The 13,455-nt window shown below is 39.9% G+C and overlaps 1 protein-coding gene across 1 annotated transcript in view; it reads right to left on the bottom strand.

The window, feature by feature from the left end:
• Positions 1–3,452: 3,452 nt before the first annotated feature.
• Positions 3,453–13,455, bottom strand: part of LOC137979912 (uncharacterized) — a 32,233-nt gene continuing 22,230 nt past the window's right edge. Inside the window, exons 4-7 of the mRNA XM_068827225.1 lie at positions 11,869–11,928; positions 8,355–10,067; positions 6,835–7,189; positions 3,453–5,397 (exon numbers count right to left, since the gene is read on the bottom strand). Of these exons, the coding sequence (XP_068683326.1) occupies positions 5,331–5,397; positions 6,835–7,189; positions 8,355–10,067; positions 11,869–11,928 (2,195 nt within the window). The 3' untranslated portion in view covers positions 3,453–5,330. The remainder of the gene's footprint in view (positions 5,398–6,834; positions 7,190–8,354; positions 10,068–11,868; positions 11,929–13,455) is intronic.

Below are 13,455 nucleotides of genomic sequence, written 5' to 3'. Positions count from 1 at the left end.
TGAATTTTACGTTTGAAAGCGAGGCCATAAGGGCCAATTTGCATGGAAACACAAGAATACTAAAATGGCGGCCATTTTGGAATAAGGGGTATAAAGCCATCAAGTTAATCCAAGAGAAAATCAGGGGACAGAAAAGGAGGCTCCCGGTCCAGCCCTTGGGATATGTCATGTCCACGAAAGTTATTTTTAGACGAGCGGAAGTCTTCCGAGACGTCCGCATGCAGGCCAACCTCGGTCCGATGTTTGAAAGAAAATATATATTTATCAGCCTTCCACGTGCGCCATCATTTTCTCTTTTCACTAAGAACCTGAGAGCGAGGCAAGACTGCATGCGGACGTCTCAGAAGACAGACTTCCGCTAGAACAAAGACTTTCGCTCGTCTAAAAATAACTTTCGTGGACATAACATATCCCGTCCAACGCCTTGAGCCTCCCTCTCTGTCCCCTCATTTTCTCTTGGTTAATCGTATAGCGAGTTATTAAGATAGTAAGTTAAATGGCAAAAGTCACTTTGTGATTGCCTTTTGTTTTTCGGTGTTATGCTAACTATGATACTTAAAAGCCTTGAACCACTTTTTCAACCAATGAAAACCAAAGACAACAAATTAAATGGAGAATTGAGACCACCCCTCCCCCCAAAGTCAGTGATAGGAAAATGGCGCCTTGTTGCCTTCACGCGGTTTCATCCTTAATTTAGTCGAAAGGGGGTATTTCTGTTCTATTTTATTCTGTCCAAGATTGCATGTACAATTGACTCGAATGCTAATCAGTTCTTCTCTCTTTTTCCAACTATTCCGATTAGTCAGAGTAATTATTTTGATTCTTTAACAGAGTCGCGTTGAATTAATCTGTGTTTAAAGCAAATGCGCACAATGGGTACCGGTAGATTATAATGAACTAATTTTCTCAGTATTCCATTAGTCACCGTAGGCTTTGGTTTCTGGATATTTGACGCGCGTCACAGTGGTTACCACACGACACAGCTGTTATAATGAGTAACTACGCAGTATCTTTATCATTTCGTGTGCCAAATCCAATCATTGAAAAATGCTATTGGTGCTGTTTATGCGACGCCTCTCACAAGCGTCTTTACCTAGCATAACCACGTCATTTCACATATTCGTTATCGCATTGGAGAACTTGAAAAAAGAATCCTCTCAATCAGAAAGAGATTTCAATTGTCATGAAAGTGCCCCTGTTACCAAAAAATCAATTCTTATTTTTCTTTGGATTCCAAGACTATATTAACTTTGACGTCACTCTGGATCCATCCCTCTGAAGTCCAATCGGTCAGTTTTGAATGTGAATAATGGCGGACCGTGAAATCCAAAACTTACAAGAAAAATGATTTGTTATCCGGAATTTTGAGAAGACATAATACCTGACAACCTCTGATAATGCTGATCCCATTCCCATTAAGGACCTTTTTACTTCCCAATCCCAGGGGCAAAATCCCAGGGGCAAAATCCCATTAGGTTAATTACCCTTTCAGGACCCTATTTACACCTTCTTTTTACTAAATTTCTTTCTTGAATTTGGTTAAGGCTCTTTCTTCTTACTGATTCCTTCTCTAACTGTGAGCGTTCTAGGCCAGATAACCACATTCGTTTTCCCTAAATCTACTTTGCTGTCAGAAAAGGCATCACACGTAAACGCCATTTTTACGCGTCTCGTTTCATAACGTTTTGGCTCTACAAGTTTCATTACGTGTGACCCAAAAAACAATCACAGTGTTTAACAGAAATATTTCAACGTTATCACAACGTGTTCATCAGTCGAGTGTTTGATTTAACATGTGATTTTAAACCACTTTAGTGCTCCGTCAACAGGTGGCAAGGACCACGTCATGCTTAGATTGCATTACGGTATGCTCCCAGAGCAGGAATATGATCTTTTCGATGATTAATTATAAAGTTATCATTATTGTACAATGGTCTATTGAAAACTCCCTAGATTGCAACCTAACCTAAAAAGTAAAATTTAAATATAAATTTTAGAACTGAGTTCAGTTCTTAGTCTTGAGCGAGAAAATCAAGTTATGACTAGTTATACACTCAGAACAGATATGAGGCATCCACGTCCCAACTCGTCAGTGTTCGGAGTTCGTTTGAAAGAATCTTGCGATCGACGAAGGCCATAGTCACTAACTAGCAAATTCACTTGCTTCAAACTTTTTCGTCATAATTCCAGTTTTCCACTTTAGCCGAACTATTCAGGAAATGAATTTGAAGAACGTTGTCAAAAAGAGTTCATTTCCATTCTGAACGAGAGAGTTGACTGTTTGAATTTCGCAGAGAACAGGAAGGGAATGTATAAAGTTAAAAACCAAAGTGCATGCAGAGCACGTAAACACTGGTCTACATTGGAGAAGCAAGCATGAGTCTCTATCAGAGCTTAGTTCTTTCCAAAGATAATAATTTAATTTAATTAATTTTTATCCATTTTTGCACTGTAGTTTGTTTGGCACGAACAACTATTTATTGCGTCAATTCAAAAATAATTTAGGCAAAAAAGAAGTAATCAAAGCCGTGTTCATTGATTGGTTTAGGTGACATCACTTGGTGAGAGAAGCTGTTCCAAATATTTATCATATCTCTCAGATAGTATACGCTCTATGATTGGCCAAATTAGCGGACCGTCGTATAAGAATATAAGTGCTACACGGCCAACGTTTGCAAAAACGCGACCCTTCCTTGTACTTGTACATGCTCATTGCCGTGACATTGCCGTGACCCTTCTCACCTTGTAGCTCAGTCGGTAGAGCAGCGGTGATCTAACCCGAAGGTCGTGGATTCAATTCCCACCCTGGTCAGAGCTTTTCTCTGTCCTTGTGTGGGCCCATTTTCATTAGTAGCGCTAACGCTAACATGGTTTATATGGGGTAGAAAACTAGCACTTCACATTACACTCTAATCAGTTATATCTACAATACCCACCTACTGTCCGACCCGCTACACTGTTTGAAATTTTAGTGCAACATTTTCCAGGAAGATTTTAACGTTGTTTTCTTAGATCTTTAAAGCAAATATTTTAAAAAGCAAATACATTTTATTCGTTTTTCGGATTTTCACCCATACCAATTCTTGGTTCGCACCCAAGTGACATGCAGGGCGGCCATGTTGGATGGCAATACAACCAACATGGCTGCTGTGACGTCATGTGAAAACGCTCTATAAATGTCTCACTAACTTCGTTTTCTCGGTCCGTAATGTAAGTTAGGGATCCTCGGTTTTTTCTAGTAGTTGATTAGGGAGTTAAAGCTAGGACACCGTCAACAAAAATGCCCCGTTATAAAGAGATATAGCTATTAGTATGATGGTCAAACACCTTTAAGTTTACTTGATGGTTCGGTATCTTTTGTCTTGGTCGAAAAATAACAAAGTTAGATTTTTCTATATTTAATGATAACTTGTTAGCAATCAACCAGTCATAGATCTTACTTAGTTCTTCATTAACTTTAATTCTCCAGCGCTCTAAGGTTTTTATCAGCATACAAAAGGTTAGTATCCTCTGCCAACAAATAAAATTTAAGCTGACCAGAACTGTTAGATATACCAAATTATGTAGACGTGGAAAAGCAACGATCCCAGCACCGATCCCTGTGGAACATCTGATAATATTACTTCCTTTTTTGATATGCTTTTAACACCGATTTACGTTGTTGGTTGCCTACCCAGATACCCAGCAAACCATTCATTTGTTACCCCGCGTACTCCAGGGGTGAAATGTGGGTCTTTGACTCACATTAATCAGTTTGATTATTTATATCTAGAATAGCATGTTCAGAGGAACGCTTTTCTCGGAAACCACATCGTGAATCACTAAGTATATTCTTCTTCCCACAAGAAATGATTTAAAGGCGATAATACATAATTTTTTTTCAAAATTACACTCTCAGGTTTAAGATAATTGGCACACTTTTATTATATCCCATCACCAAAGGATTATAACTAACTTATCCTCGGAATATTCACTAATTATTGTATAAATGAATTGGCTGAGAAACCTATGAAGAATTATACAGATCAAAGAGAAAGCTTTCGAACGAGGCTAAAGGCCAAGGCGGATAACTCTCTGAGACGTGCATGTTTCTTAAAATCACACCAAATACGATATGTAACAGTAAGAAATGATGAAATTTACTTTCCTCATTTGCAATATTTTCAGAGCTCCAAAGTAAATTCGAAGTCTTCGATTGCATTTTTAAGGGGGCAGTGTCACGCTACTTTAGTCAAACTTCAAAACACTTAAAGACGTCCTTGCACCAATTAAAACCGAAAATGCTATAGTTTTGTTGCCAACGACCATTGAAGTGCACCGAAGCTATTCTTTGTTGTCTGCAGCCAAGGATGGAGAGGATGAAAATGGATTGAAACTTGAAAAAACTACCCATTTTTTTCGAGTTTGGAGACTTTGTCTTCAGAAGGCACCAAAAGTTAAATACGAATAGCTCTTTGTGCCATAAATATATTTCATTTCTTGTCAGTGGGTTGTCAGGAATGCTGTACGTGTGAATTAAGTACTAATTTAGATTTTCGCCCATTTTGACGTAAAAACAGCAAATTTAGCATGACAATGCCCCTTTTAACTGTTTCAAATTGAAAAATTCATGACGTGACGTCATTCGTTATTGTTTAAATACAGGCAGGTATAAAAAAAGTCGGACGGGATGAACTAGGATCGCTCACCTTGAATCGACGTAAAAAATTATGATAAGGCCTCAAAAAATCAACCTAGCCCTAATCTTTAACCTAACCTTGGTGAAATCGGGGTAAGCCGCGTCTAATAGTTTTGGCTTACAAAACCGTTTTTCGCTCGATCCGAGGTCAGCGATAGGAGTTGATCCAGTCTGACTTTTGTACCTGTCCGTTAAATACTCTACATTATTGAACGATTAATATCCAATGTGGAAGTTAGCCTTTTGTCAGTTGGCTGATGCTTAGCCGATTAAAACAAGGGAAATATATTGAATGAGTAATAACGATATACGAAATAAAATATGTGTGCGCCCTCTTTGCTTTCGAGGCCATCGCTTCGACGACGACGGTCGGGGAGCACTCGGTTTTTTCCCAGCATCCCCGAGTGAACATCGGAAAACACATCTATTGATATCAGGGATGTTTCTGGTAATTTTCCGATTAACAGGTGTGAAACTTAAGGCACCACTCAAGGCTCCCCTACGGTTAGTTATAATTTCACAGTAAACTGTCGTAACTAAAATCAATGAACCTTTTACTTATACAATGGCCATCTTTGCAATACTTTATGTTAGTTGTTTAGTTTCTTCAACCACGTAACGCCGAAACCAATTCACCGTGTAACTGGATAAATCATGATGCGGCCTCTAGCTGCAATTTACCAAGTTCCAAGCAAACGGCTTCTAGCTCTTGTTGTGTCCTGAAGGGAAAGATTAAAAGCAAACGGCACCAATTTAAGGATAATACGAAAGAGAACTGCAAGTTTGGTTAATACGATCCCTCCCTATCGACCTGGGGCCGGTTGCTCCAAGCCTGGTTAAGTTAGCGGTAACCGTTGGTTAAAAGGTTAAAAGGTTTCAAAACCTTCCATGGTATTTAAAGAACGCTGGTTAGTGCTAATCATGCTTCGAGCAACCCGCGCCTGGTCGGTCTTAGTTCCAAGTAACTATAGGCGTTTCATAACGCTCAGAAATGTGCCACGGTCATAAATTCAACGCCTCGTTAAAAATCTTTCGTTAGCTCAAAGTCCCGTGTGCAAAATCTCTATGCAACTGGTCCGTCGATCTTTTTCATCACGTAGTTCTTGCAAAATTAAACTTTGACACAAATTTTTATCTTAAGAGTTGTTATCACCATCGCTTTTCTCATTGTTTGAGTTCCCTAAGGACTGCTGCTGAACCCTGACCCAGTTCATCGTTAAGGAGAAATGGGCACAATTCGGGGTGCAGAGATGACGAGAGCACTCGCCTCCCATCAACGTGGCCCAGGTTCGATTCCCAGACTCGTATGTAGGTTGAGATTGTTGGTTCTCTACTCTGCACCAAGAGGTTTTCTCCGGGTACTCCGGTTTCCCCTCTCCTCAGAAACCAACATTTGACTTGATTTGCGTTGATTGTTAATTTCACTTTACAGTGTCCCCAATTATAATTAGTGCCCCAGCGCTAGAGTGAGTAGGCACTTAAAGTTCCTTTCCTTTTTTTCTGTCCGGGACTGTCGAAAACGCACAACGAGACACGTTTCCTGTACACTCACAACTTAATTCTTCTCCAGAGTGAATTACATAAGAATGTTGCCTTATGGCATGGGTGGGGTCCCCAGCACAGTCACAAATGAGTCTATGTTTAGAATACCGGTTCCCGCGCGTGAATCAGTTGTCATGTCAATGAAAAAAACATGCAGAAGCAGTCACGCGTTACATGGCTTCTCCTGAGTGGTTAAAATTGGCGGCCCATTGCTTCTTTCGCGCGCAAACTGTATCTAAAAATAAATCCATTTGTGACTGTGCTGGGACAAGGCCGCAAAGTGATAGATCAACACTCTTATCCAATTCACTCTTGTTCTTCTGCATGACGATCTACAACACTCAATTCAACTCAACAGCTCGTTAAAAAAATCTGATCGGTGCAAAGTACATTATTAGACATTACGTAATTCTCATTTGGTGTTAAATTATCGTCAATCATCAAGGTAATTGAAGTCTTGCAGTTTTCGATAGGGACCAGAACTGGAGCAGAAGTGTCTCGGGACATTAAGGTCAACGCTTCCTATTATCTTCAAAGCCTTTTTCTTTATTTACGATCTGAATGGAATAAACCCTGCAAGTCAATGCAACACATAACCGATGAGATGAACTTACTGTTGAACAAATATAGGGTCGTCATTCGCTACTTTCTCTTGCATCTCTTTGCACTTCTCTAAGTTGGTCTTTGCCTGCTGGAATTCTCCCTTTTCCTTTAACACCATTCCAAGATCAAACAGGGATTTGGCGGTGTCCCTATGGACTCCCAACAATTTCCGCCGAATCTCCAGAGCTTTGCGCACGTACCGTTCAGCGGCTTCGATTTCCTTCAGATCGCGATGATTATTGGACAGGTGGTTAAGGATGGTAGCAGTGAAAGGATGATCACCTAATCTTTTTTTGTAGATCGGCAAAACTTCCTCTTCTCGGATTGTTACGGCCTGTCGGTGGTGGTTTTCAAGCGAAAGAGCCACTAAAAAGCAAATAAAATTTGTCTCGTGACCATTTGCAATTTCAACTATGCTTTTTTTAAGGTCGCGCTGTTCATTTGCAGATTTTCGAGCAACTTGTTTTGCTGTGTTCACCGCAATAGCCTAAACGTAATGGCGCTTTCGGCCCTAGAGCTCCACTAAATAGCGCATGCGTAAGTGGTTGCTAAGGGCAACATTGCGGGCCAAAAAGCAGACAGAGATGTCACACTGCGCAACGGAACAAACATTTCGTTAAAATCGTTACAGAAAGTATAACTCGGTTCTATTTTTTGCAACAATTTCTTCAACTTAGCCTGCAATATTTTTGGCTGTTGCAAGTTGTGTGTAACAGCGCCTTTGAAGCAGTTTTGAACGAAGTGCTTAATTGAATCCACATATGAAAGTAATTATGCTAACCAATCAACCTAAGCGTAAACGGCGCCATGAACCAACAACTACATTTATCACATTCAAAAGAGCTGGAAAAACTGCGTGTGAGTCGCGATCGGTATTGCTTCTCATTGGTTGAAAAATCTTTTCTTTTTTTTTTTGTAATTTGTTTATTTTTCATTTGCCAACTACCATTTACAAACTTATCTACAACTTACCAAAACGAAAAAAAAAAAGGAAAGTTACAATTTACAAAACACTATCCAAAATGACTTACTTAAAAAAAAACGAAACAGTACTTTAAATTAAAAACAAAGAAGACCAACTAAATGTAGGATGTGACAAGGTTAATTTTCTACTAAGTGTTTGAAGCAGCTACTAAGTTTTCCCATTTTTTAAAATGAGTAGCGAGTTTATCCCTCTCCCTCGCAATACGGAGTTCGATATTATAAACACGTCTTATCCTGGCAATAAAGCCTCTCAACGAAGGTAAACCTCCAAGGCATTTCCTTACATAAATATAATATTTACCTAAAAGCATAACATGATTGATTACAAAGAAATCTTCCATTTCTTCAAAAATCTTGCTTATAACGTAACAGGGAATCCCAACAACCCGGGTACTTTCGACAGTCCATTGAAAAGCGTTCTAAAGAAAGTAACGTGAAAAAACTGATAGGAACGATTACATTATCGAACATTTTCTCAAATGACCTAGGAGAGTAAACAACCCTCACAACCCCACCAATTTTTGGTCAGTATGATCCACAGACATACCCGCCTTGTCATTAAATGTTGCACCCAGCATGACGTGGCAGACATTTTCGCCGCCTTCTTCTTCATCCGGTGTCTTCACTGCGTTTTGCCTGATGAGAATTGCGTCTTCAATCAAAGCTCTTCCTCGTTCACGGGTGTCATTAATTTTTGCTAAACAGCGGCCAAGCTTAGCGAGACATTGGGCTCTGCTGTTACCATGGTTGATGCCAAGGTCAGTCTGGATTGTGTTTGCTTTCTCCAAATAGTGTTGAGCTCGTGCAGTAGCTTTATCACACAGACCAGTTCTGCACGTACAGTTGAAAATTTCTTTGATTCCAAGGGAAGTCAGACATTCACCGCGTCTTCGCCTGTCTCCAATTTTTCTACATTTCCGCCTCAAGGATTTGTAGACTTTCTTAAACATGGACTTCGGCATCATCTTTGCAAGCAGCTCTCCCGCCACGTTAAAGGCATCAATGCATTTCGTAACACGTTCTGCATCCACTTCACCCGAATCAATCCACTCTACAAGCTGAATCACATTTTCTTTTTCATATGCAAAGTCGTCGATAGCTGACTCCACCGCATCTTTGCTTAAGAACTTCTTTAAAGTGTCCTTCAAGAAAGAAATGAGGTGGTCGATGAGGAGATTACGAGCGCCACGGAAGACCACACGAAACTCCTCTTCCGATGCCGCCTTGTGTATGCAGTAATCTCGAATGATCGAGAGGAATGTATACTGGCATGTTTTCCCAAACATATTTTGCTGCAAGAGAGAGCAGTTTCCCAGTTCTACAACATGGCGTGTGATATCACGCTCACTTGACGTAGCGGAACAAAAGGCTTTGGCAACTTTAGGTAGCGTGAACCAACCTCTAACAAGAGCCAAACTTAAAAGGGTATGCTGTTCCTGCATTCTTAGTCTACTGAAGCAATAGTCCAGGGATTTGCTAATGGCGGGATCGTGTGGAGAAGAGCTGCTCACATACGCCATTAAGGCGGTCAGATTAATTGTTGACGAGCTCAAACTGTAAAGAACGAGCGGAATACCACTACAAGCTTCGCATAGTTTCTTGGATGTTTCGACCGTCACTTTTCGATCGCCGTGTACATTTTTTAACAGCTCGAAGGTTTCTTCTGGTGAAAACGGATCCAGTGTCATCGTCTTTTTTCCAAATTGACGAAAACAAACAATGTTCGATGAAGTAACAAGTAATTTAACGTTTCTTACGCACTCCGCAATTTCACCGATAAATTCCTTGATCAACCTTCGGTCCTTACTGTCGGCGGGACATAAAGATGCAGCCGATCGTTGATTTTCCTGTTCGTTGTCATTCGCATTACCTAGTAAAAACTCAAAGTTGTCCAGCAACAAAAGAACAAAGAAATTTTTGTTCAGTGTAATCAAACGATTCTTGACTTCAGCTTCTGGGATATTTGCAGGAAAACGTGATTGGTAAATTTGACGAATGACTTTTTCTGAAAAGTCTGCGAAAGAATAAATGTATTTGCAATTTATGTATACAACCAGTGCGCGATCGTTAGCTTCAAGTATTTCATTGGCCGCCTTGATGGCCAAGGTTGTCTTCCCAATTCCTGGAGCTCCATGTAGTAAGACGCATTGACACTCGTTGTCTGGACGCAGACAGGTCAGAATGTTTGAAAGCTCGTCTTTTTGTCGACGGACAAAATGTGGAAACGCTTTTGGAAGCTCAGACAATTTCCGTAAGATATCTGGAAAAAGAATAAATTTTAAGAAATTAACAACGCTGCGAGCATTCCAATTTTGTAATTATTCCGGCATCATAAAATATTTCTTCAGTACGGTGTTTTACGGCTGAAAATTAATTTAGAGTTAAGACATTGAAAGCTAATCCAATTAAGATTCTGCTGCATTTCAATAAACAGTGGGTTATTCGCCCAGTAATTAATTTAAGAACAACTTGCCACTAACTTTGCCTGGACTAACACTTAACCTCGTTTCCAGGGTCTCTCTTCTCTGCCTCATAGACCTTTTTGCGGATACGGTAGCCGTTTTGATTTTTATAAAGACATTATAGGATGCTCAGGGGGAAATTAATATGTTTTTGCCCCCTGGGCATCCCATAATAGCTATTTGAAACAAGAGAAATCAAAATGGCCGCCGTATCTGCAAAAAGGTCTCATAGGCAGAGAAGAGAGACACTGCGAACGAGGTTGGACTAACATAACACTGTGACTATATCGAGGCGTTATGGCGCAAGAGTTTGCGCGGCTAAATCAACTATTTTAAGACGAGACGAGGTGTTAGATCTAGAATTTTCTATTTAATGTGGTGAGGACAATCAAGAGAACAAAGCAATAAATACAAAAAGTAGAAGTAATGGTTTGTCTGACGTGATATTATGCTGAGTTCGTCAGTAAAGTGTTATATTTTAAGAGAGAGGTGCAGCATTGCGGTTTATCACTATACCATGACTAATTATCACTTGTGATATATCAAAAAATATCTTATATGTTTCTTGTAAGCAATATTGATAATATCATGATTTATCACTGGTTTTATAAGGGACTGATTTTTTTATATTCCGCATTAGGTTTTTATCATATAAGCAAAATTTATCATTATATTATCAGAATATTTAATTAAGACTTTCTTCTTGCCCCTGTGATATAGTGATAAATCATGATAAAGATTAAAGATTTGATGGCGACAATTACAGGATTTGCAAGAGAAAATTATTGAGCAACTATCATGATAATCTCATATGATAATGATGGTATGATATTTGACATGCACATTATGATGAAAATGATTCCTCGATATTATCATTCTATTATCTCCCAAATATCAATAAAATATCAAAATATCAAGTCTCAAACAAGAAACATACTATCAAGATATTTTGATAAACCGCAATACTGCACCTTAGTGTATTTTAACGTGGTCAATACCCAGGTTGATTTCCAAGGCAATACGGCTAGATAGACTGGAGTCGAAGGCAACCAGAAGGCTCCTTTTTCTATGTTACCCTTATTGGAATTCGAAACCGGAACCAGGTTTCACGAAGAACTTACCGCCAGGGATAGTAGTCAATAAAATCATGCAGATAAAACATAAGCAGTAGTAAACGTTTTTCAGCGTTGCACATTACAAAATATACTATTGAATCAGAATCTGTTAAAGAAGTAAAGAAGATTTTTCCTCACTGAAGGAAAGATTGCTTTTGCAACAACTTTGGCAGAATCCAATTGCCCTTATCGTAGTTATCGGCGGTTTTGCCACATAAACGAGTCTATGGGGTCATTTTGTATTGACTTGACCCTTAAGCTCTTTTGCTTGTACTTTTAAACAAATGAAAATGTGCCTGCAGGCTCAACTCCAAGAAGGTCCATTCAGACTGCAGAATTGAAAATTGAGATAGCATAGACGAGAAACAAATAACCAACGTCTTTTTTTCCAGCTTCATTCTTGTCTTGCGATTGTACTTGATTGATGTGAAGAGAGTTGAAAGCACTCTAGTACAACATTTTGGAGAGACAGAGGTTCACAAACCTGGCACGACTAATAGAGACGGCACATAGCTTCTACAATCTGGCACTGCAGTTGAAATTCCTGCATGTAGGAAAGAGAGAGTCAGTAAAGGTTCACAAACCTGGCACGCCTAAGAAAGGCCGCGCATAGCTTCTAGGAATTCCTGCGTGTAGGAAAGAGAGAGTCAGTAAAAAAAGAAAAGAAGGGACAATAAAAAGAAATATCCACCAATCTTTAAAGTTCGAGCCTTTCCTAAATTATACAACAGTGATTTCATTTCATATTAACCGGCGAACTCTTTCATGGAAGGAAAATATTTGTATGGTGTATGGCTGTATGGCTATCACTCTTATTAATTGTGACTATCTGAATAAATCTGTGATTTTAAATCTGAGATTTTAGACCAGGTAGTACAAATTAATTTAACTATTGAATTCCGTTACAAGAACTCATTCATTGCGCTTGCGTGTATGAATGAGCACAGTTGTGTGTGCTGCACATCCACTGCATCAATCTCAAACCCATGCAGGGTGCTTACCATTTAGCCAAATATTCCGGATGGAATGATTGTTGCATAAAGGTAAGCGATTTTCCGAATTTCATGACCAACAGGATGAGAATGGCGCGTACCATTTACTACTCAGCATTCCATCCTGCATATTTACTCGTTCTTGTGAGAAAGGGCCTGGGGCCCGTTTCTCGAAAGTCCTGAAAACTATTCGGGCCCGAAAAGCCATTTGCGAAATTGCCAACCGCTTGTTTCAAAAAGCCGATCTTTTAACATGTTTTCAAGGCAACAAAAAGAAAAATAACTATGAAGTTTGACGAATTAAATCCTCTCCGTTCTTGAGATACAAAGGGAATTGTGACACCCGAAAACGCCCCGTAAAGTTTCGGGACTCTTGAGAAACGGGCCCCTGGAAACGGAACGATTCTCGCAAATAGTAAGGGTATTTCCCGAATTCCATTCCGAACGGAAAAAGAGGACTATCTCTGGAGGTTGTCCACAAATGCCGAAAAGATTTTCCGGAAAATTGCTTTTCCATTTGACCTCAAACCGAAATTTCCGGATTTTTTGGCAAAATGGTAAGCACCCCCAGAGTCCGCTTTTCTTTTGGTTAGCACCAACAACACGGACTCTGGCCACTTCTAGCGCAGTCGTAGTGAAGGTCCATTTTTGTAACCGTTGACAACCACTCTTGTTTCAAATTTCTGAGCGTGCGTAGACAGGCCGGAAGTCCGTGATTTGCGGACGGTTCCTGCCAATCCTGCTTTGGAAATGGCCAGAGTCCGCGTTCTTTGTGCTAACCAAAAGAAAAGCGGACTCTGGGGACGAGATTATGTGTGCATGGACTTTTGCGCCTTTGAATGAAAGCGAAGCTGGAGTTGAACTCGTTCAGTCATAGGCGTACGAGCCGGGGGGGCGGGGGGGGGGGGGGCAGCAGCCCCCCCACTCTCAGAAATTTTCGGGCAAAACACTCAAAATTCGGACAATAAAGAAACGATAAAAGATGGAATTTAAAAATATATAAATAAGGCAAAAATATAAAAAAGAGCACTTGAAAGTATAACTAGAAATAGTGTTCACTAGAGCTGCCCCCGCTTTTG

This window comes from Montipora foliosa, chromosome 12, assembly GCF_036669935.1.
Source record: "Montipora foliosa isolate CH-2021 chromosome 12, ASM3666993v2, whole genome shotgun sequence".
In the NCBI taxonomy this organism is placed as follows: domain Eukaryota; kingdom Metazoa; phylum Cnidaria; class Anthozoa; order Scleractinia; family Acroporidae; genus Montipora; species Montipora foliosa.
Note: the sequence above shows the minus strand (reverse complement) of the source record. Positions and strands in the feature narration are given on the sequence as shown.